The sequence below is a fragment of the Aulonocara stuartgranti genome (assembly GCF_965226115.1).
Source record: "Aulonocara stuartgranti genome assembly, chromosome: 9".
In the NCBI taxonomy this organism is placed as follows: domain Eukaryota; kingdom Metazoa; phylum Chordata; class Actinopteri; order Cichliformes; family Cichlidae; genus Aulonocara; species Aulonocara stuartgranti.
Window position 1 is genome coordinate 22,226,897 of NC_138960.1, and position 20,836 is coordinate 22,247,732.

The window sequence follows — 20,836 nt, forward strand, 5'->3', positions numbered from 1 at the left end:
TCCACTTCCGCGATGATCTACGTTGGTTAACGACTGAGTTTTGCCGCGCAAGTTTCGGTTTTATTTTCAAAGAAATAGGCTCGTTTGCGCTTACGTGTCCGGTTGCTCTCAAGCACGAGCTTAAATCCCGTCTGGTTTCAAACAACACCCCCTTTAATTATGTCCGTGGTGCTCCACGGAAGCCTCGGCTGGGTTTTGGATTCATGCTCGCTTATCGATCGGGGATATTCGCCGTGCATACGATGGAGAGAGAATCAGAAGTCAGCTCTGAAGTGTAGTTTCAAAAGGCAGTGCTTCCAGGTTTTTAAGAGCTACTATAACGAGAATAACAGAGCAGATGTGGATGCAGGGAACACGGAGGTCCTGAAAAAAACATGCAAACCCTCAAAGGTAAATGCTGCTGCATTTTCTCAAGTGATGCATGAAAGTGCAAGTTTTTTTCATATTCCCACATGAATCAAATCAAAATTTCTAGAATATGTATGTGTTTGGGGGAATAAATCGTTCATATATATTGCTAGAAGGCAGTTTTGCACATTTTTATGACGTAAAAAGATAGAATTGCCTTTATAACGACGAGGAGTATACACCTTTTAATGAAACATGAAATATCTGTTGATATAGTGCATAAGGCATGAGGGAAAGCATAAATATTTAAATTTTAATGTTATTTATTTATTTATTGTTGTTGTGGTTGTTGTTTTACTAAAAGGTTAGTGACACTTTACACTTTACTTTACTTTACACTTTACTGTTATATATATTACTAAATAAGTAATAAATAATATTTACTTGTTATAATTGTCAGGGACTTCTGGTTTTTGCGGTAGTAAGAGTCCCACTTTGTGCCAAAACCAACAACAACCAAGAGTGATGGATGTGAAAGTTTAGTTACCCATGCGCCTGGAGTAACCCCGACTGCATTATGTCATCTTCTGACTACTATATCTGCACTTCCACCACAGCACATAGAAAAGGGAATGAATGGGCCCCATTGTACGATTTAGAAGTTTTGAAGAAGTCAATTAACGCACACACACATATAGACAGGACACATATTCTTGTTTTTGCCATTTTCAGGGCCCACTACTTGTTTTGCTTTTCTAACGGCTTTTAAGACCACCTTTTCAGACACATTCAGATATGTCTTGTTTTTGCCATCTATTGGGACACGCCTGGTTTAATACTTATGGAGTCCAATTGCACTCTGTCACATAGCCTCAAGACAGACCACATGGAGATAAAATATAACAATGTATTCTAATGTGGTTTGATAGGCTAATGAAACACAGTAATGTGATATTAGCGTATTAGCAGGGGAGACATAATCCCCTATGTCCCCCTTAAACCTGTGGTGATCAGCTGGCTCTTATTTTCACTCCAATTTCCAAAAGTTGATTCTGTTCATCTGAACGTAGCGTTTTCAGTGGGAGAAATGTTTCATCACTCATCCAGGTGACTTCTTCAGTCTCAGCTGACTGATCAGTGGTTGTTGATCAATGGTCATCAGAATTTTCATAATTAAGATTAAGGAACTCACCTTCCAGGCCATTGTTCCTTCGGTGGGCTGGTTTCAGTCATTATGCAAATGTACTGTTTATACGATTGGGGAAACCTGCAGTCAGCTGAGACTGAAGAAGTCACTTGGATGAGTGACGAAACGTTTCTCCCACTGAAAATGCTACATCCACATGAACAGAATCAACTTTTGGAGATTTACTTACCTGGATGATTGAGAATGCATCAAGACATTTTCACTACAATCTTCATCAGATCCTAAAGGAGGTGCGCCCACAGGAGGGCCTGATGCAAGCTACAGAATCTCCAAAACTAGAACAACCACATGCAAACTTTCTGTGTCTGGTGCTTTCCAGGTTTTCTGTCTCTTGAAGACCTGGCTCACATCTTCAGGTGGGCATAGTAGAGTCGTGATGGGGGTATTTTAGGGTGCGGGGTATGAATGTATCCCTCAAATCTGCAGTACAAAGCTTGTCATCCACGTCTTTGTCTCAGTTGCAGGTATGGTCTCCTGTAGTTCGTGATGTCTTGTCTATCTTCTGCTCCCCAAGATACTTAAACTCCTTCACTTGGGGCAGCAATTCCTCCCTAACCCAGAAATTGAATTCCCCCTTTTTTCATTTAATGCTCACTTGATGCTACCTCAGTTGTGTCTGTTTGTATAGCTACTTGCCTATTGAGAGCCTGCAGAGAGGACTTTTCAGCCTACACGAACATCATTGCGTGTTGAAGAAGGAGGAAACAAATCTAAAGAAAGTAGAAAGGTGTTCCTGAGGTCACCAAACTGATGGAAATTCTGTCCATAAAAGTTATGAATAGAATTACTGACTCATATCTGAATTGCCACTGGCAATGCAAACAAAGCTCTTACTATGGTTATACAGGTTGTACAAATAGTCTGTAACAGCATGACAGTCACCTCTACCAGGGGCTCCAAGAAGCCCGATGCAATGTAATTCAACACATAAGCACAAGCCATACCTGCAATACCAAAAGGCACTTGACAATAAGCACTTTTAAGACCAAAAAGATACTCAGCTGTCAAACAGTTCGCCTACAGCACCTGTAGCATGTTGACATTCACCTGGCAGGATCATCTGCTGCAGGGATTACTATTTTTTTTGCAGGATAGCTCTGCAGATAACATCTCACTGGTTCTCTTCCACAGTTTCCTCTTTAACAGGGTAGATTTCCCACTCAGCCCACATTCAGTGGCATCTGGCATCTTTGTGAGAGACATATAAGGTTTCTTGATCATTTCTTATTTCATTCTATCTTATATTATATATCCTCCATTCAACAGCCAGCTCCTATTGAAAGCTTTTTCACTCTTCACTTTAAGAAGGAGGTTGAGTGTGGCATGTGTCACATGACATAAGTACTAGTTTTATGTCATGTACTAGTACTGACATCAGTTTTGTCAGTGGTCATTATGTCAGGCTCTGAGGACATTCCTGTTCACACCCAACAAACCTACCTGGTTGTGCCAAAAGGTTGGTTTCTATTGTCGTGATCGTGTTTTCTGTTATGTGGGACATAAAATACTGATGTGTTGTAAAAGTTAATAAGGAACTCTCTTAACCATAGTGAACTTAAAGCTCAGGAGTTGCTAATACATTAATGCATTTTCACGTTGTTCTTATCAAGCAGTCCAGTAACATGCAACAGTGAGCAAGCAAGTAAACCAAGGATCCTGACACTGAAGCAGAAAAATACATTTAAAAAGTAGCATTTTATACCTGCTACTTTTATGGTGACTTACAATAATGAAGAATCCAGACTGATTGGATATATTTTAACTCACATAAAATCTGCAAACAGACTTGCACAAAGTTATTCTGCTTATTTCAGCACCACTGATATTTGTTTAAATATTAAAATGACAGACATGTAAAACTTAACTCTGTCAGCTCAGTTTAATGCCAGATCAGTAGAATTTACTTTAGAGTTTGACACAGTGGATTACAGTGGTGCTACTGCTTGCTTGGTTGGAGCTGTAAAGAACAATACCATGATCATTTTGCTCTTTGTTGTACTTACTCTTTATCACTTCATCAATTTGACTTACAGAAAAGGAAACGAAAACACCATGAACTCAACCAAGGGGAAATTGATTCACTGGTCTTTCACGAGAAGGTAGGCTGATACTTATTCTGAGCCTGAACTACAAATAAGATATAATCTGTCATCTGTCAATAGATTTGTTCTTGCAGGGACTGTATTGCCCCACTGAAGTTAAAGCATCACAAAGAGAAAAAATGATTGGGGATAATCAGAGTCACAAGAAGTCTATGGAAAAAGTGGTCAAAGTGTAAACTTACGTGTCAAACTGACTGATACAGTTATCCACAGAATCGTCCTGTTTGAGCCAATGTAATAGATCACACTTTTATTCATATAAGTCGATTATTAGCAGTATGATTGTTGTTAATTTATTCATTAATGCTTCTTTTAAATATCTGATTTATATATGGCTTAGTGTTATTTGTTTTTTATCTACACAATAATACACCATCCATAACAAACATAACAATGAAACAGACCTTTTTATTGTAATGTGTTATGATTTATAACTCAAAACATGACATCACAATGTCACTTTGTGATAAAGTAAACGTTATTTATACTTGGATTATAGTTTTCATTTTAAAATAAGTCATTTTAGTTAAAAGTCATATTGTTAGAGAATTTCAATATGCCAGTGCACAGATATGGGCTGAAGAGCACTACATGGACAAAGTGTTGAAGCTCTTTGTCCACATATTTCATGCTGATGTTAATGCCAGAGGAGGTTTGGAACTAGCAGTTATTCAGTCCGCAGAGTGTTGGCAACTTTTATGCATTCTTTTATGCTTCCACTTATAATCGATTGTGGAATATCTAGGAGGAAAGACATTTCACAAGCTGACCTATTGCAACAGTTACATCCAATTACATCAGCACGCCCAAATTCAGGGAGCTCTTTAGGACGACCCCTCCTTTTACAAATGTTTTTAAAGGCAGACTAAAGGTGCTTCATTTGATCCATCTATGGTGATGGGACTGAGAACAACTAAATTGAAAGATTAAGAAGTATGCACTTTTGTAAGATGTCCATTTTTGAGGCATTATAAAATAATTAAAAGACAACATCTCTACAACTGCTGCATTGACTTTTATCTCCAACACTTTCAATCAGTGGAGCTTTGTTTCAAGTTATTGTGCATTCATCCAAGTTTAAAATATTAGAGGTAAGAAGCTGGTTTAGTATTCAGACTAAATAATCTCTGTTATGTGCCATGACGCAGATAAAGTCTGTTATTCTGGAGGGAACCAAGTACTTGGTGGATTCTGCACAACCGCTCGGCTATCTGAATGGACAGACAAACGTGGACAAAGAGCCTCTTCCTTCACAGGAGTGCAACCTTGCTGCTCTTTGTGAAATGGCTAAAGATCTCCCTCTGGTGGAGGATGAGGAGCAGGAACGGGGCGCTCAGTTACTTGTTGGCGAGGATGGCTGTACGTCTCACGTCGACTTGTTCTCTCAGGTGACAGAGAACAAGGCGGACTGGGCTACCGTGGTTACGGTGATGGGAGAGGAGTATGTAATACCCCCCCACACGGCTTTCCTGCTGTCTGATTTCACGAGGATACAACCATTAGTCCACTGTGAGTAAAACACTGGGAGCAGTGCATGTGAACTAGAAAGAAATGTTAACTGAAACAAAGGTTATTAAAAAGTTTTTTTTAAAGCCTTACAATTCTGTGTGCTTGTGATACCATTATTTGAAAGGCAAAAGTTTATCTTTGTGTGAGGCAAAAACACGGGGACTCTTCCCTGAACTTAAGTGTTGTAAATAACTGTGGTATGGCTCAGTGTAATTTCTCATCGTCTCAAGAGAGATCTTGTTTGTTGTTTCACAGCCTGACATTCTTTGCTTGTTTCTCACACAGACGGAACAAGGTTCGACCTAATCGTTATGGATCCACCATGGGAAAACAAGTCTGTGAAAAGAAGTCGCAGGTAATTCAGTATTCAAGTACTTTTGGAGGACTGAAGCAAAAGAGGATAAAACTTTATAGATTTCTGGGTATGAAATTTACATGTTACAAGAGCATATAAAGCAGGGTGAATAAGAAGAACAAATAAGAGAGCTTCTAAGAAAAGAAACTGATAAAGTCCAGTGGTTTATAGTTATGTTTGCACATGTCCCCGTACTGTAAAATATTATGGTGTTACCATGGATATTAATCAAAGAGATATTTTCATCCCAGTCTGTTTTATGTAAAGGATTTTGAGGCCTCAAGAGCTCAAAGCATTCAGTGTCCTCTAAGAAAAAAGCTGCCTAAAGCCATAACGTAAGGAAATATCAGCATTATAAGAATTAATAATCACGGCAACATGAGATGCCTAATGCATAACAAATGTCCTGACAATCCAGCTAATCCTTTTTATACATTTCTATCAAAATTACTCACAGTGATTATAAAGAAGAAGTCATTCAATCACTAGAGTCAGAAAAATGTATCATCTGTGAACCAAAACTGTTTGTGCATACAGCAAATGTGAAGCTTTCTCACTAAATTTGCAAAAAACATGACCTGAAAAGTTCACATAACTCATTAAACTTGTAAAGGTTAATCACTCTGAATCTTCAGATTTCAGCCTGATGGTGGCACCAGACAAAAACTGGTTGAAGAAGCAAAAATGGCTAGAAAATAAAGAAAAGTAATGGGCATTGTATTTAGAATAGAATAGAATAAACCTTTATTATCCCACAGTTGAGAAATTTACACTGACTATATCAATTTTCTCACTGAAGATACGGCTCGTTGCCCTCATCCCAGCTAAAGCGGCTCCCTATTCCCCTGCTGGCATCTCCAAACTGTTTAGTGGTGACCTGGGTGACAAACCGGCCAAGCCACCTGCGTTTTGTCCGTGATGAGCTGTATCCACATTGGGGCGTAGAAGTTGTGGCTGAATGGTTCTGGGTCAAGGTACAGATAATACAGAACTTTCAACCGATTAATTGTTTAAGAACTGGAAGCATTACCTGCTAATGTCAATCCAAGTGTTTTTAAGACGATGCTATTTCTCCTCAGGTCACCACATTTGGGCAATTTGTGTTTCCGCTAGACTCACCACACAAGAAACCATATGAAGTCTTTGTCCTGGGCCGATATCGTTGCTCTGCTGATATCTCAGAGAGGTGTGAAATGTTTGAGTTTCATCTTTAAATTCCATATTGTACCGTGCAAAAATGTGTGAAAACATAAAGCAAAATAGAGTGTATGAGGCAAAAACTGAGTTTGTACAATTCTTTTTTTTTTTTTTTTTTTTTTTTTTCTTTTTTGCCTGTCCCGTTTGGCTCTTTTGCCATCAGAATTGTTGTCTAAAGGCAAAGAAAGATGCCCAACGGATTTACTTTACCAAATTGACCATCCCAGCCTTGCCGTAATGGTCCATTTGATTCACCTTTTATTGTTTATTTTATTTTCACTTACTGAATACGGGACAGACTTGACTGGGGGAAAGAAGGGGAGAAAGAAAGAGGGAAAGAGAAACAGCTGAGAAGAGGGACGGGGGAGAGGGGCAAAAAACAAAAACCAACAGAACGGGCAGAGAAAAAAAAATGCATATATCAATCACCTGGATCACCTGCTGAGAAAGAAAAAAGAAAACAAGCAGAAGAGAACAAGAGTAATAGAATAAACAACATCACAATGATATATGGGAATATGACAGTAAATACTAAATGTTAAACATTATTGTGCAGCACATAAGATCAACAGAACACAGTGTGCTTTGAGGTAGGAGCCAAAAAGGGTGTAGTTTGTGGGTGTGATCACCCGTGTGTACACCTGTGAGCATGGACGCGCTTGTTTTTTGTTTTTTTAAAAGGTTCCTTCATGTAATGATCTGCTAGAGGGTGTGGGGGGGCCACAGCCCCGTCCTCCAGGGCATGAAGCAGGTATGGAGGAGATCAAAACTCCAGACATCCAGAGGCCCCCAGAACACAAGAGACCAAGGAAGACCAACAGAGGGGCAGCCGCGCCACTGTCCCAGAAAGAGCTGAGGAGAGTCCCAGATGAGGGCTCACTCAGCAGCCGCGGAGCAGAAGCCAGGGGGAGTTGCAGTGACGCGCCCGTGAGCTCCGCCGGCAGCCAGCCGCGCCTGAGTGACCGAGCCCCAGGCCGAGAGGCCGGGGGCACCCCACCTCCGAAGTGGCCCGAGCGAGCCCCAGGCTCCAGGCCCCGATAAGCGGCCGCCAAGGAGTGAGCCGGAGTTTGTACAATTCTAACGAGCTTGAAAAGATAAGCTCTTAGATGAGCTTTCTTGTCAGTTCTAGTCCTCAGGAATAGCTCCTCAGGCAACTTCTTCTTCATTTCATCAGACCATAATATGGAGAAATGAGGACTGACTCAAGACTTTTGCAGGACTGGATATATAAATCATAGTTTCTCAGTCATCCAGGTCATGGTAGTGTTGAGTGTTTGAAGGAGAGCAGAATTACTTTTTTAGACCCTTGAACACATTTTCCTTCTCATCCAAGAGTTTTTTTCAGCTCCAAACTGATGGAGAGTCCAAGGTATTTGACCCTTAGTGGAGTTTGTCCCCTTGGACGTGGTTCTGAGGGTCGCTGACACACTAAAGGTGTCGCATGAACCAAAGTGTGAAAAAAGGCGTGGTCATTACCGCCATCGAGACTAAGGTGTGAAACCTCTGTAAGACATTGTTCCTCTCCACCATCATGCTGCACTGTAGGTGGCTGATAGCAGGAGGATTTATCCCTGAAGTTATATGGTAAGCTATCACAGGTGTTAAAGCAATGTCTAAGTATATCACTTCTTCAGGTTTGCATGTATCAAATGTAACATCTTGATATTATTCAAGGCAACAGCAGCTCTGGAATTTAAAAGGTGTAAAACCTCTGTAAGACATTGTCCCACACCACGATCAGGTGAACTATCTAGGTCACCTGAGGCAAGGTGTGAGTGGGGGTTGAAATGCCTGGGAGGAGATGATAGCTGGTGTCGTAAGCCACCACCTCTGTTCAGTGATGGTTGTTCGCATAGATGGCCTCCTTTATTTCTTCAGCTTTCCAAATCATATTTATGCTGACAGACTTGTGTACCCTCTTTCAGCCCCTCAGAGACATCAGAGGTGCCTGTGGAGGATCAGCGTTTGATTGTCAGTGTCCCATCAGCTCTGCACTCTCAGAAGCCTTCGCTGTCAGGTGAATATTCAAGTACAGTGTAGTGTCTTTGCCACCAGAGGGCAATAGTGTCACATCAATGATCGTTACCTTGATACACAACTTGAGTGATAAGCTCTGAATTCTGCTATCACAAGTGTGTGTGTGTGTGTGTGTACGTCGCTTCGTCAGTATATTCTTCAGTATATTCTTCAGTTCATGTATGAAATAGAACATCCTGATGTTAATAGCAGTAATTGCAGCTCTTGAATTTAAAACACCCACAATGTGGGTTTTTTTTGTAAAGGAAGAGAATTAACTACAGATTCATCACTTTACTTTTACAGCCACACAATTTTATGAATGAATTTGTTATCCACTGCGAAAAAACTTTGGTCTTTTCAAAATGTCTGCAGATTGGAGGAGAAAATACTGCTTCAGCTCATAACTACACTTAAATTCATTAAATCATCAACCTCTGACAGGACTGGCTCGTCAGAGCGGGCACTTCTACTGCTCACATTTCAGTTTTGTCCTGTTTGCACTGATTGGGTTAAACCTTGATTCCAGCACCCACTCTGCTTCTTAGAATCAATGTAAGACCTTGACAATGAATATGCAGAGACTATGAAAAAGAGAGGCTTGACGTCATCTCACTCCCTCTCAGGGGAACGCGATTTATTATTGTGCAGTATGGAGAGCAAAACACGGCCAGTGTTTGCTGGCGCCCTCTCAGCAGCACAGAAACGCCTCTGTCTCATGGCACTAGTTCAGTATTGTGAAAATAAAGATTTAAATCATAATGATTGCTTTTGCGAATCTGTGATGCCATAGAGATTAAGCAGATTAGGATACAATTTGTGTTCTGTCTACATGTGTGATTCTGTGTTTGTGGCAAAGCCTCTCAGCAGGTTTAATCAGAATTGGTTTGTTTGTTATTTGCTGCTGTGGAGGATTTTTATAACTTGGAATATATGAACTTGGAAAAACACCAATCATAGATCTAGTTATACTTTAAAAAATGTTGACCGCATATAGAAAATGTGTTGCATTTTTTTCTACTGCATTGCATACAAAGTAGTACTACTAAATGACCAGAATGAGCAGCATCTACGCTGTGTTACAACTCTAGCTGCTATGCACGCTCTGTTATTCTACACGAGGTGTGAAAGCGCCGTTGGATGTGGGTGTGTCTCAGATGTGATGGTGCAATGTGTAGTGAAATCTTGGGAAAGGTTTTGCCAACTCTTGCGGAGATGCCAACCAAAGCAGATAATTTCTTTTCATTTAGCCATTTGAGATGATAAGTTAACACCTAGAAGCTTAAGGGATGAGTTTTTCCTTTTCTTCACACCTACAATAGATTATGCAACTGCTAGAAATCTCAAAACCTTTGGTATTAACCAACCTGAGCTTCCTCTTTTTTTTCAGTTCAAAATGTCACCCCGGTAATTCTGCTGTACTTTTTCTTTCATGTAGCATGTCAGCATGTGAGCAGCCTTGATAGCGTGTTGAGAAAGTCTGACCCACTTCTGTTCCCCGACTCAGATGGGGCTCATATCACTGACATACTTGGTTGCTATGGAGAGATAAGGGACACCATTACTCCGCTATGGGTACAAAATGTCTTTGCCAGATGGTCACACTGCAGAAAAAAAATGGTTCGAGCTTCTCTGAAAGACAAGACATGTGTTTTTTATTAATTAGGCCCCCCTGCAATTTCAAAACTTATGAGAATCCCTTCCCAATTTGGGATTTTAATTGGCACCTTAGTAGCTGTGCCTAATATTCAAGAAAAGGCACACTACCAGTTGTGTTATCAAATTGCTTTAAATTGGGGTGTGGCTCACTGAGAGCAATCTGTGTGACATTTTGCATAGTTTTTTAGCTCTGCGAGGCTGTGAACCTGAAGTACATCACGTAAACATGCTGCTGTCTCTGTTTTTCAGTACAGAATATTTACATGGATGAGCTTACATGTTAATAAAATGTGCTTTTTTTCATTTGGTTATGGCAGATGGCAACTTCATACAGCTGGTAAAGCAAACATGTTTGCAAACGCACCTTAAATATCAGGAGATTACAACCAGGAGATACAGGGGAGCGCTGGTCTTTAATTTGGAGTCAAATATTTGCTCTTCTTTTGCTTTTTTACTTAAGGGGAAATAAACGACTCTTCACCTGCTTGTCACCAACTGTCACAACCAGGGAGTGACAGATACGAAAGCTACTGCGTTTAACGTATTACTCTTTATGGATCATACTAAATTTTGGGCTCTAATATTACTAGTGGAATCACCTTACTGCGCATGTGCCATTTTCAGCTAACTACGTGTTAATGCAAATATCAAATCAACAGGTCATATAGTAACAACTCAATGTATTTTATGCATGTAGACATGGTCAAGACGACCTGCTGAAGTTCAAACTGAGCAGCAGAATAGAGAAGAAAAATCATTTAAAGTGACTTTGATCGTGGGATTGATGTTGGTCTGAGTATTTCAGAAACTGCTGATTTACTGGGATTTTTCCACACAACCATCTCTAGGTTTTAAAGAGAATGGTACGAAAAACAGAACATATCCAATGAGTGGCAGCTCTCTGGGTGAAAATGCCTTGTTGATACCAGAGGTCAGAGGAGTGTCACTGCTGTCATCTAAGAACAGGAAACTGAGGCTACAGTTCACACGGGCTCATCAAAATCAGAAAATAGAAGATTGGAAAAACGTTGCTTGGTTTGATGAGTTATGACTTTTGCTGCAACATTCACACGGTAGGGTCAGAATTTGGCTTAAACAATACGATGGCATGGATCCATCCTGCCTTGTATGAACATTACAGGTCATGGTGGTGCTGTAAATGTATGGGGAATATTTTCCTGGCACATTTTAGGCCCCTTAATAGCAACTGTGCATTGGTATTAAGGGGCCTACTGCTGCCTACTGCTGTGTTTTTGCTGACCGTGTCCGTCCCTTTATGACTAGAGATTACCCATCCCCTGATTGCTGCTTCCAGCAGGATATTGTGCCATATCACAAAGCTCAAATCATCTCAAATTGAACACGACACTGAGTTCACTGTAAGTAAAAGGCCTCCACATTCTCAGATATCAATCCAACAGAGCAACTTTGGGATGAGGTGGAACAGGAGATTCACATCAGGTCAACAAATTGTGCAGCTGCTGTGTGATGTTGTCATGTCAATATGGACCAAAATCTCAGGGATGTTTTCAGCTTCTTGTTGAATCTGTGCCACAAAGAATTCAGCCAGCGCTGAAGTAAAAAGGGCTCCATTGTAGTAGCAAGGTGTCTGGTCAGTGTATGCTTGGCTACATCGTCTGCAACACAGATGACACATAAATGAAACTTGTTAAAAACATGCTTGAAATGAAGGGTTTGGATTCAATTCTTATCTTCTTTAGAAACAATGTAACAATAGGGAACAGCCTCTTGTTGGTAACGGACATAAAAATAGTCTAACTTATAGCACTTTGTGTCAAGACACTAGTTATTTAATTGGGTGTAGTAAAAACAAATGGAAAAAATATCTGTTAGTAACTTTTTTTTATGTTATTATGTATTTTCTTGCAATTATGTATCAATATATGAATAAAAAGCAACATGGTTCCAAAGCCAAACCCAGTGGGATGCCACAAATTAATATCTGAAATTAATATCTTAATAGTAGTCAATTCCATGATTATGTTGATGATATTTTATTCATAAATAAGTAGAATATAAACACAGTGTGGCTGAACAGCATATTGAGGAATCATAATGGAGACCAAGGACATTAGTTGTTACAATGTAAGGGAGCTAATGAAGAAGAATCAGTTTGGTTTTGCTTGGTTAATCCTGATGAGGATTTGGGAAGTCTGCAAGGAAGAATATCTAACAGCGAAAGTGTCAGGAGAGAAGTGAAATAACACCTTCCTTTGCCTCGGGTTATTCTTGGCAGAAGTTTGATACACTGTCCCATTTTAAAGGTAGGATAATTAGACCTTTTATTCTGTATTCAACTTTGAAAGCTGAGTCACCGATAGGAGCTGAATTACTTGCAGAGCTGCATGTTTGGCCTTTCCTCACCGTGACTGTCTCTCTCTCTGACGTGCATAGGAAGAAAAAAATGCGGGACAGCACATTCGGCAGGATCGGTTTGGGGATCTGGCTTTTGAGCTCATTAACTCCGTGAGTGTTGGCTGAGGCAAGTGTCAGGGTGGTTTGAGAATGCACAAGAGCAGACAGAGTAACAAAGGGGCAGAGGAAGTGATACGTATCTGTCAGGTGTGCCTCTCCTGGAATATCATTCCTTATAGAGCCAAGGTCACTGGCAGTCTCCACACAGAAAAATCAGTGCTATGGCGTGAAGGAGCTGGGAAACTGCCAGCTCTGTCCTCTGCCTATTACAGGGAAACAGGCAAAGTTTTGATTTTTCAATCACACAGAAAAGCACTAGTTTACATTAATGTAACAGTGACATATACGTGTAAATTAAGTGCAAAACATTAGAAAAAATGAACTTCTTTTGAAATATCCTATTAAATGCACTCAATTTAGAAGTTGTTACCCAGCTGAACATCTCTTATAGGCCCTATAGATGTCTCTAGTAGGTTCTGTCTAATACCAGCCAGTGGGCTCACTGAGAAGAACGCCTCATTGTTCAGTGGTTAAACTATTTACCCTTTAAAACAGCACCGAGAGTCTTCATAAGAAAGAGTGGTGGTGGTATAAGTCAGCTGTTTGAGATGCATTGTTTGGACTTACTTTTACTCACTGTTTCATTTAGTTGAGGTAAAAAACAGTTTGGGGTATAAAAGAAATGTCAATATTAAAATGATTATGTACATATTTTCATAACTTTATTTATATATTACAAAGCACACCAGAGTGAAAATGGATGGAAATATTCACGTGGCTAGAAAAAATTGTCCTCCATCCATCCATCACTGTTTATCTTGAGTTGCGTCATGGAAACAGCAGCATTCTAAGTGGAGACACCCAAACCTCCCTCTTACTGGCCACCTCCTCCAGCTTATCCACCGAGTGGCCACCGAGGCTTTCTCAAACCAGTCCAGAGACATAATTCTTCAGCGGGTCCTGGGTCTACCCCGGAGCCTTCTACCAGTAGAATATGCTGAAAACACCTCACCTAGGAAGTGTCTAATCAGATGCCCTTATCATCTCATTTGGCTCCTTTTGATGTGAAGGAGTAGCAGCTCCTCTGTGAGCTCCTCCCAAATGACTGAACTCCTCACCCTATCTCTTAAGCGAGAGGCCAGCCACTCTTCAGAGAAAGCTAATTTCTGCCACTTGTACCGATTGTTTCATTCTTTTGGTCCCTACTCAGAGTTCGTAACCATAGTTGACGGTGTGAAGGTTGAGGTGCAAAACCATCAACTTCTATGATCTACGATGCTGGGCAGTAATTAGCACTGTTGCCTCACAGCAAGGAGGTTTGAGTCTAACATCTGGGTGGGGCCTTTCTGCATGGCGTTGGCATGTTTCCCCTGTGTTTCCATGGTTTCTGTCTGGGTACTTACTCCAGTTTCCTCCACAGTCCAAAGAAATGCAGTTAGCAGGGTCATGGTGATAGGTGAAGTGAATTAATGTGAATTGACTGACTTTTTCTTGCTATTTTTTAAAGGTGGTGGCCACAGACTTGGTTTCCATCTTTAAAGCAACCATTTTAAAATCAATGAGTTTAGTCAGTATGAGATTTACATGTTCTTCTCACACAACCACTAAAGTCGTTTTACATAATCCAACATTTCCTGATTATAATAGACATTAACAGCTAACATAATCAATAGCACTGATAACAATGGGTTATACTGGCTAATTCATATATCATTGAACTCATGTAGAATGTAGAAGTTTTAAAATTTGAGCTCTTTTGTCAATGGCTCACATCTGCACACTGATGGATCCATAGGAAGTCATGTGGGTTCTGTAGCTTGTGTTAGGACATTTGACTGGAGGAGCTAGGTTCAAATCCACTTCACCACAGCCACCATGTAGAGAGGCAAAGACACAAGGTTTACAGCTTGTCACATCCTTTTATAGTAAATTGAAGGTAATATATTTTAAATATAGGGAACTCAAGAGCCACTGAAGCTTTAATTTTAAGTACTAAGTGTCTTGCTACAGGCATGTGTGTGCTGACATACTGGCTTGTTGTAAGAGAGGTATATAAGAAAACCTGTAAAGATAATTACGCAAAAGCTGGGATGAAATTCAGTGGCAACAGGTTTCAGCGATGAATCCGCATTTGAAATATTTGGATTAAGTCATTGTAAGGAGGAGATCAGGAGAGAGCTGCGTTTCAAACAGTGGTGTTGCTGATCTTGTCAAAATTGATGGAACTATGAACAAAGACAAGTAATGTTGGATTTTGAATGGAACAAAAGGCAGCCAAGATCCAAAGAAGAGATTTGAATGTCCTTCAAAGAAACCTGGAGAATTATTCTTGAAGACTAGCTACAAATTACAAGAAAGTTTATCTGACAGAGGTCATGCTGTGTTCAAGACTTTTAAACTGGTTCAAACTGTACACTGTTTTACTTTATATACTTTTTTCCCGTTTTCCTAGAAAAATCTAAAGAAATGAGGGATGGCTCAACACTTACGCACAGTATTTCATGTTGAGGGATAAAGCGGTATCGCCACATCTCCACTTTCCCCTCACTTCTCCTCAGTCCCATACAATGGATGCTTTCAAACATGCATTTCCTACTACGATCTCAGACTGGCTTTACGCATTCGTAGGTCAGAGTTCACCTTTGAGAAAGCTCTGTTCGGGAGGCTGTAGCCTCTCAGCAAATACAACACTACCCTATTGTTTGGAAGTGGTAGAAGTTGCCATGTGAGTGTGTTTTGACGTATTTCAGCTGACATTAAAGTTGTGTGTTGTCTTTTGTAATTTTGGCCACATGTAATTGTGATGCTGTACATACTATAGCAGAGATATGTAGGCTGGTAGGCGAGATTGTTTAGTTTAGGTTTCACATCATAGGTGTGAAACTTCAGGTTTGTTAGATCTCCAGGTGAAATATGAAAGGAGTATTTTCCAGTTTGCACAGTGAGGACTGTAAATAACAGGGCAGACACCGAAAGCCTTATAATATGCAATAATAACTCTCCCTCATTGCTTTCCCTTCACAGAGGTACTGAAGCCATACATTGGAGCTGACGCCAAGTGCTTGGAGCTGTTTGCAAGAAGTCTTCAACCAGGATGGACCAGCTGGGGCAATGAAGTGCTCAAATTCCAGCACGTTAGCTATTTCAATTTGACACCTGTAGATGAAAAAGCAGAAGCTGAGGATGACTGCACAGCCAAAGAAAAACAAGCACAAGGGTTCGATTCACCTGGGAAAACCTGACCTCCTGACCGGTGTCCCTCCACTGTGAGCCTGTGACTGACCTCTGACACCTGTTAGATCAGTAATTTAGTTTGTATTTAACGGTGATTCAGCGCCAAAATGTTTCTCTACCAGTTTCTTTTGATCTGTGCTCGTCATGCATGTGGGACCTTTGATTTCTTTTTTTTGGTCTGTGTGCATTTTTAAGGTAGCGAAACACAAGTCTGATGAGGCAGCTGGAGAGATGAAAGTGCTTTTCAGTGCAGCTGTTTTGAACCCAGCTTCCCACGCTGCAATCAGATAAACAACACTTTTGTTTTTTTTATTTGCCTTTTTAGTAATGTTTGGCACATTGTGCGTCTTAAGGATGATCAAAGTATTTCTATTTTTACTTATTTTATGCTGTTTTGAGCTGAATTTCAAAGAAGAAACACTTTCATAGTGAATGCATGCTGGGTTGCTTATCCTTTAAAGTTTTTCACACGAACAAGCCACTGATGTCTCCTTCACTCTGCCTTTTGCCCTGTCAACGGCAACCGGTTCTATCATTGGATCATTTGTCGCTGAATCCTTCCTCATTTTTCAATGAAAGATGAACTCGTCCCATGTCACACTTCTAACCAGCTAACCTGCCTTTTCCTGTTGACTCTCTAATGAGTTTGTTGGTGTCTGCATTTGGATGAACGCCGCTGTCTTTGAGACAGATCAGGATGAGTTATGGCCACTGCAGCAGCGTGCACATCACAGCTAATGAAGCCAGACCGTGTCTTCTGCAGGATTACGTATACATCACCTTGTCAAGTTCTCTACCTTTGAGTCTATAACACACACGGGCACATTAGTGTATTCCTTACACTGTATGTCACAGTGGCATCATCCATTTATTTGTGAAGTCCTGTTTTGTGGATCTTAACATTTTAATAGATTGAAGTGAGTAATAGAAGTGAGCATGTTCGGATATTTGCATATTTGAATAAGAGGGTGAAGTGCTGATTTTGAAGATGGGATGAATCGATGGTGCAGGTACATGTTGAGTATTGCCAAGTATGGTAGCCATTAACTATAGTGACCAAAGCCAGTTTTTATATTACGTTGTTAAAGTGCCTATTTACCTTGTAAAGTTGGGCATTTAAGGTTTTGTACAACGTGGGATTATATGGGAACTGACTTACTTTTGGTGCATGAACAGATAGAAAACATAGAATTAGCTTTCAGATCTGAAAAGTGATGTCAGCATCGAAATGCTTTGACCCTGCATTGTTTTCACATCCACCCTGGGGGAACGCCAGGCCTCGAGGGCCAGTGTCCTACAGGTTAGATGCATCCTTGCTCCAACACAGCTGATTTAAATGGCTAAATGACCTCCTTAACATGTCTCGAAGTTCTCCAGAAGCCTGGTAATGAACTAATCATTTGATTCAGGTTTGTTGACCCAGAGTGAGATCTAAATCCTGCAGGACACTGGCCCTCGAGGTCTGGAGTTCGACACCCTGCTCTGGTCCTATAGAAATCTATGTAAAAAACAGCCCCGTTTCCCTCTTTGCTCATGACTTTATAAGTTCAGTCACTCCTTTCAGGTCTTAGTCAAAAAATATTAACCAATTAACTTAAACATTTTGCACATTTTGGTCATTTTAAGCATGACAAAGGAAGATTATCCCAGATCTGCTCATTAGATAATAACTTGTTTACCAATGACCATGCAGTTTCACAGTCCCTAAGATGGCAACATGAAAATCCCACAGCTCAAAGCTCAATGACGGGACTTTACAAATCAAAGCGTGGCTGCAGCCATCTTTTAAACTCTGTGTGTTTTAGAGCCAGTCTCTTGTGGTCATTGGAGGAACTACAGTTTTTGGGACTGTTTTAAGGTGTTACTCAAAATAAGTAAAGCTGTTTAACATTAAACATGGTGCACATGTAACCAGAAGGTCCATATTAATATGACTCATAACTCCTGCCACTGTTGAAAGATGTAAATTTTCTGTTACCACCTTTGTGTGTCTTAAACTAAGCATTTTTTAAAACTTGAATTGAGAACATGCTGACATACTGTTTTCTTTTTTCTTAACACTGTTTGCCGACCTGTTGACAGTAGAGGTTGGCGGATCGATCCAAATATCGATCGTTTCAATACCAACTTTGATATTGGTATCAGATCGATGTTAGTGCAACAGGATCGATACTGTGTTTCTATCCCTAAAGTATGTAGGCCATGAACTGTGATAAATAAATGCATTTTTTTAGAAAACACACTATGAAAAATGTCTGGGCCTTTTTGTGTTGACTACCACATCACATTTTTGTCAAGCCTATAACACAAAGCACTTTAGAGATAGGTACAGTTACATTCAAGCGCTCCAAAACCCCCAGTTTCAAAATGAAAAGACAAGCTGAAAAGTGTTTTTTGTTGTGTTAGCCGATTATTGTGCAAAGTAAAAATCACAGGGATTTAATGGTCATTAAAATGTGTTCAGAATTCATAAATCATGGCACACAGCTCTCCCCTACACAAGCTGCCTTTAAAGGTCAAAAGTATTTTAATGAGTAGAACATTGAACCACATCATTCATCTGTCCGTCTGTACTGCAGGCTGGGTGACTTTCGCCTTTCTCCTGAAGGTACTCCCGATAGTATCCAAACTTTATGAGCTACAACTGACCACTAGATATCTGCATTAAAGTTTATTGAGATAGTTTTTTTTTAAATGGTAATGGGAAAGAGGTTATTGTATAACCTGCATAAAGCATTTAAATGTCATATTTTAACTCAACAAGGTGTTGCACTTGTACATCAGCTCTTCTTGAGAAATGAGGTTTTATAAAAGTTATGAATATATCTATGTAATACAAGGATTACTCCTTAAACTAAAGTAAAGTGAAACATTAACATAAATGAGTTTTGTGAGGTTGAAGGTGAAGAGCTACTCAATAGTGTAATTCAGGTCTCCAAGGATTTCTCTTTATTTTAAACAGCCAACATAGATGAAACCTGCCATCAGCTCTCACAATCAGGCATGTCACAAACACAAAGAGTGTGTGACGCATCATCCTTCAGTCTGATCAAGACTCACACACATTTTACTTTATTTGTAAAGGGTTTAAGTGGTCTTTGGTGTTCTTTTTACTTATAACCACTGAAGGAAAGTGCAAAGACGTAAAGCAAAAGAAAATATAGATGAACAGATGATAAATGAAGCTGACTGAAGTGTACCTTTACTGTATCACACTGTCACTGTCTAAGACATCTGTTGTTTCCTCCCTTTACCTTCTCTCATTACTTGCTTTTTGAATAGAAGCTGTCATCCTGGATGCAGTCGGTCTCTAAAAGCCTGCCATGTGCTGCTGAATGAAGTCACCACAGTCATCATCTCTCTTACAGGCGCCGGTGAAATGAGCGTGTCCTGTCAAACTCAAGATGAAGCACCAGAACAAAGACCTTGTCACCCCTTCTTCCTCCAGCTTCTCCTGTTCCTCTATTAAAGCCAAGGGGAAAAAAAGAAAGTTTTTGTTTCAAATCCTCAAAAACAACCCCAGTCTGCTGATATGTTTTGCTGTATTGGTAGCCCATTTGAAAAGTGAAGTCTGAGGATAACACACTGGAGCTTTACAGCAAATTGACTATGACCTCGCCGCTCGCCATTGTTGCTTTGTGGGAATTTGTGTAATAATGTACTAAACAGTACTTATAGATACAGTAGTAGTAGTAATAGTAATGACAGTAGTATTGAATCATGTATTGGTTCGGCTAGTAACAACAACAGCTACTGCTCGAGTACCTTTGTATCAGAATAGGAGAATTAAAATGTTTGGTTTTCTGTTAATTATGATTTTTTTCTTTTTCTACTAAAAGCACTATTGAGACAATACTGCATTAGTATGGATGACCTTTAAAATGAAACTTTACCTTTAAATGACATTTACCGGTTTTGATTTGTTATGGTCCAAAATAATCTTTTACTGTGTTTCTTTGCTATAATTTACACTCTGGTTGAATTAGGAAAAAAATATTAAGACTGTCGATAAACTGGTGACTCATTAGTTAAATTCCTTTCGACTTCCTGACTTCCACAGACTAATTATTGATCTGATTTGGCATCAGTGTTCGATATGCATCCCGATCCTTAGAATACTCCTTAAAACACATATCAAGGCAGAGGTGCTAAAACTACAGTTCCTTTAATAACCACTGGGGACTGATTTCAAATAGCAAAACAGTCCCTATAGATCCCCATGTTTAAATGCCTAACTTTGAACCATTAAAAAACATATTTACAGCCTGGTGCAAATTACAATTTTGGCCTCTATGGGTCATTTTCTCCTTTATAACAACTCTAAGGATGGTCCTTTTTTTTTTAAATATCCACCTGGATATTGCTATTAAGGTTTAATTAATAATGACTAGCAGCTACACACTGTGTAAACATCTCAAGCCACCCCTCATTTCTTTATATTTTGCTGTGAACATGCATAGAAATACAGTATAAGAGGATATTGTGGCTTGACCACCATTATTTTTTACCACATCCTATAGACAAGCTTTCACTGGCAGGGACCATATCCTTGACAATGTTTCTTGAAGGAGAATGATGGATGGAATAGAGATAGATTTAGGTTTCTGTGGTTTGGGCAAAGCTTCAATGAGGACTGGTGGTGACCCCTGGGCTGTGCTGATGGGAGACATGAGAACTGAGGAAAGGGAGAGAAGACGGGGCACAAAAATGACAACCAACAGGCTATTGTAAGGTATTATCAGCAATACAGCAAAATACTTATGTTTTAGCACT

General features: G+C 39.9%; 1 protein-coding gene across 1 annotated transcript; it reads left to right on the top strand.

Annotated features, from left to right (window-relative positions):
• Positions 1-109: 109 nt before the first annotated feature.
• Positions 110-18,295, top strand: mettl4 (methyltransferase 4, N6-adenosine). The gene is made up of 8 exons (XM_082546027.1): positions 110-390; positions 3,589-3,654; positions 4,806-5,166; positions 5,452-5,521; positions 6,321-6,495; positions 6,601-6,707; positions 8,644-8,735; positions 15,854-18,295. The coding sequence occupies exons 1-8, from the start codon at positions 160-162 to the stop codon at positions 16,069-16,071; spliced, it is 1,320 nt and encodes a 439-aa protein (XP_082402153.1). The 5' UTR covers positions 110-159; the 3' UTR covers positions 16,072-18,295.
• Positions 18,296-20,836: the final 2,541 nt, after the last annotated feature.

Bases quoted from the DNA above. Each gene is read 5' to 3' on its own strand.
- mettl4 (XM_082546027.1), top strand. From the start codon at position 160: ATGTCCGTGGTGCTCCACGGAAGCCTCGGCTGGGTTTTGGATTCATGC. The intron at 6,496-6,600 runs GTACAGATAATA...ATTTCTCCTCAG, and splicing joins CTGAATGGTTCTGGGTCAAG to GTCACCACATTTGGGCAATT. The intron at 8,736-15,853 runs GTGAATATTCAA...TTCCCTTCACAG, and splicing joins TCAGAAGCCTTCGCTGTCAG to AGGTACTGAAGCCATACATT.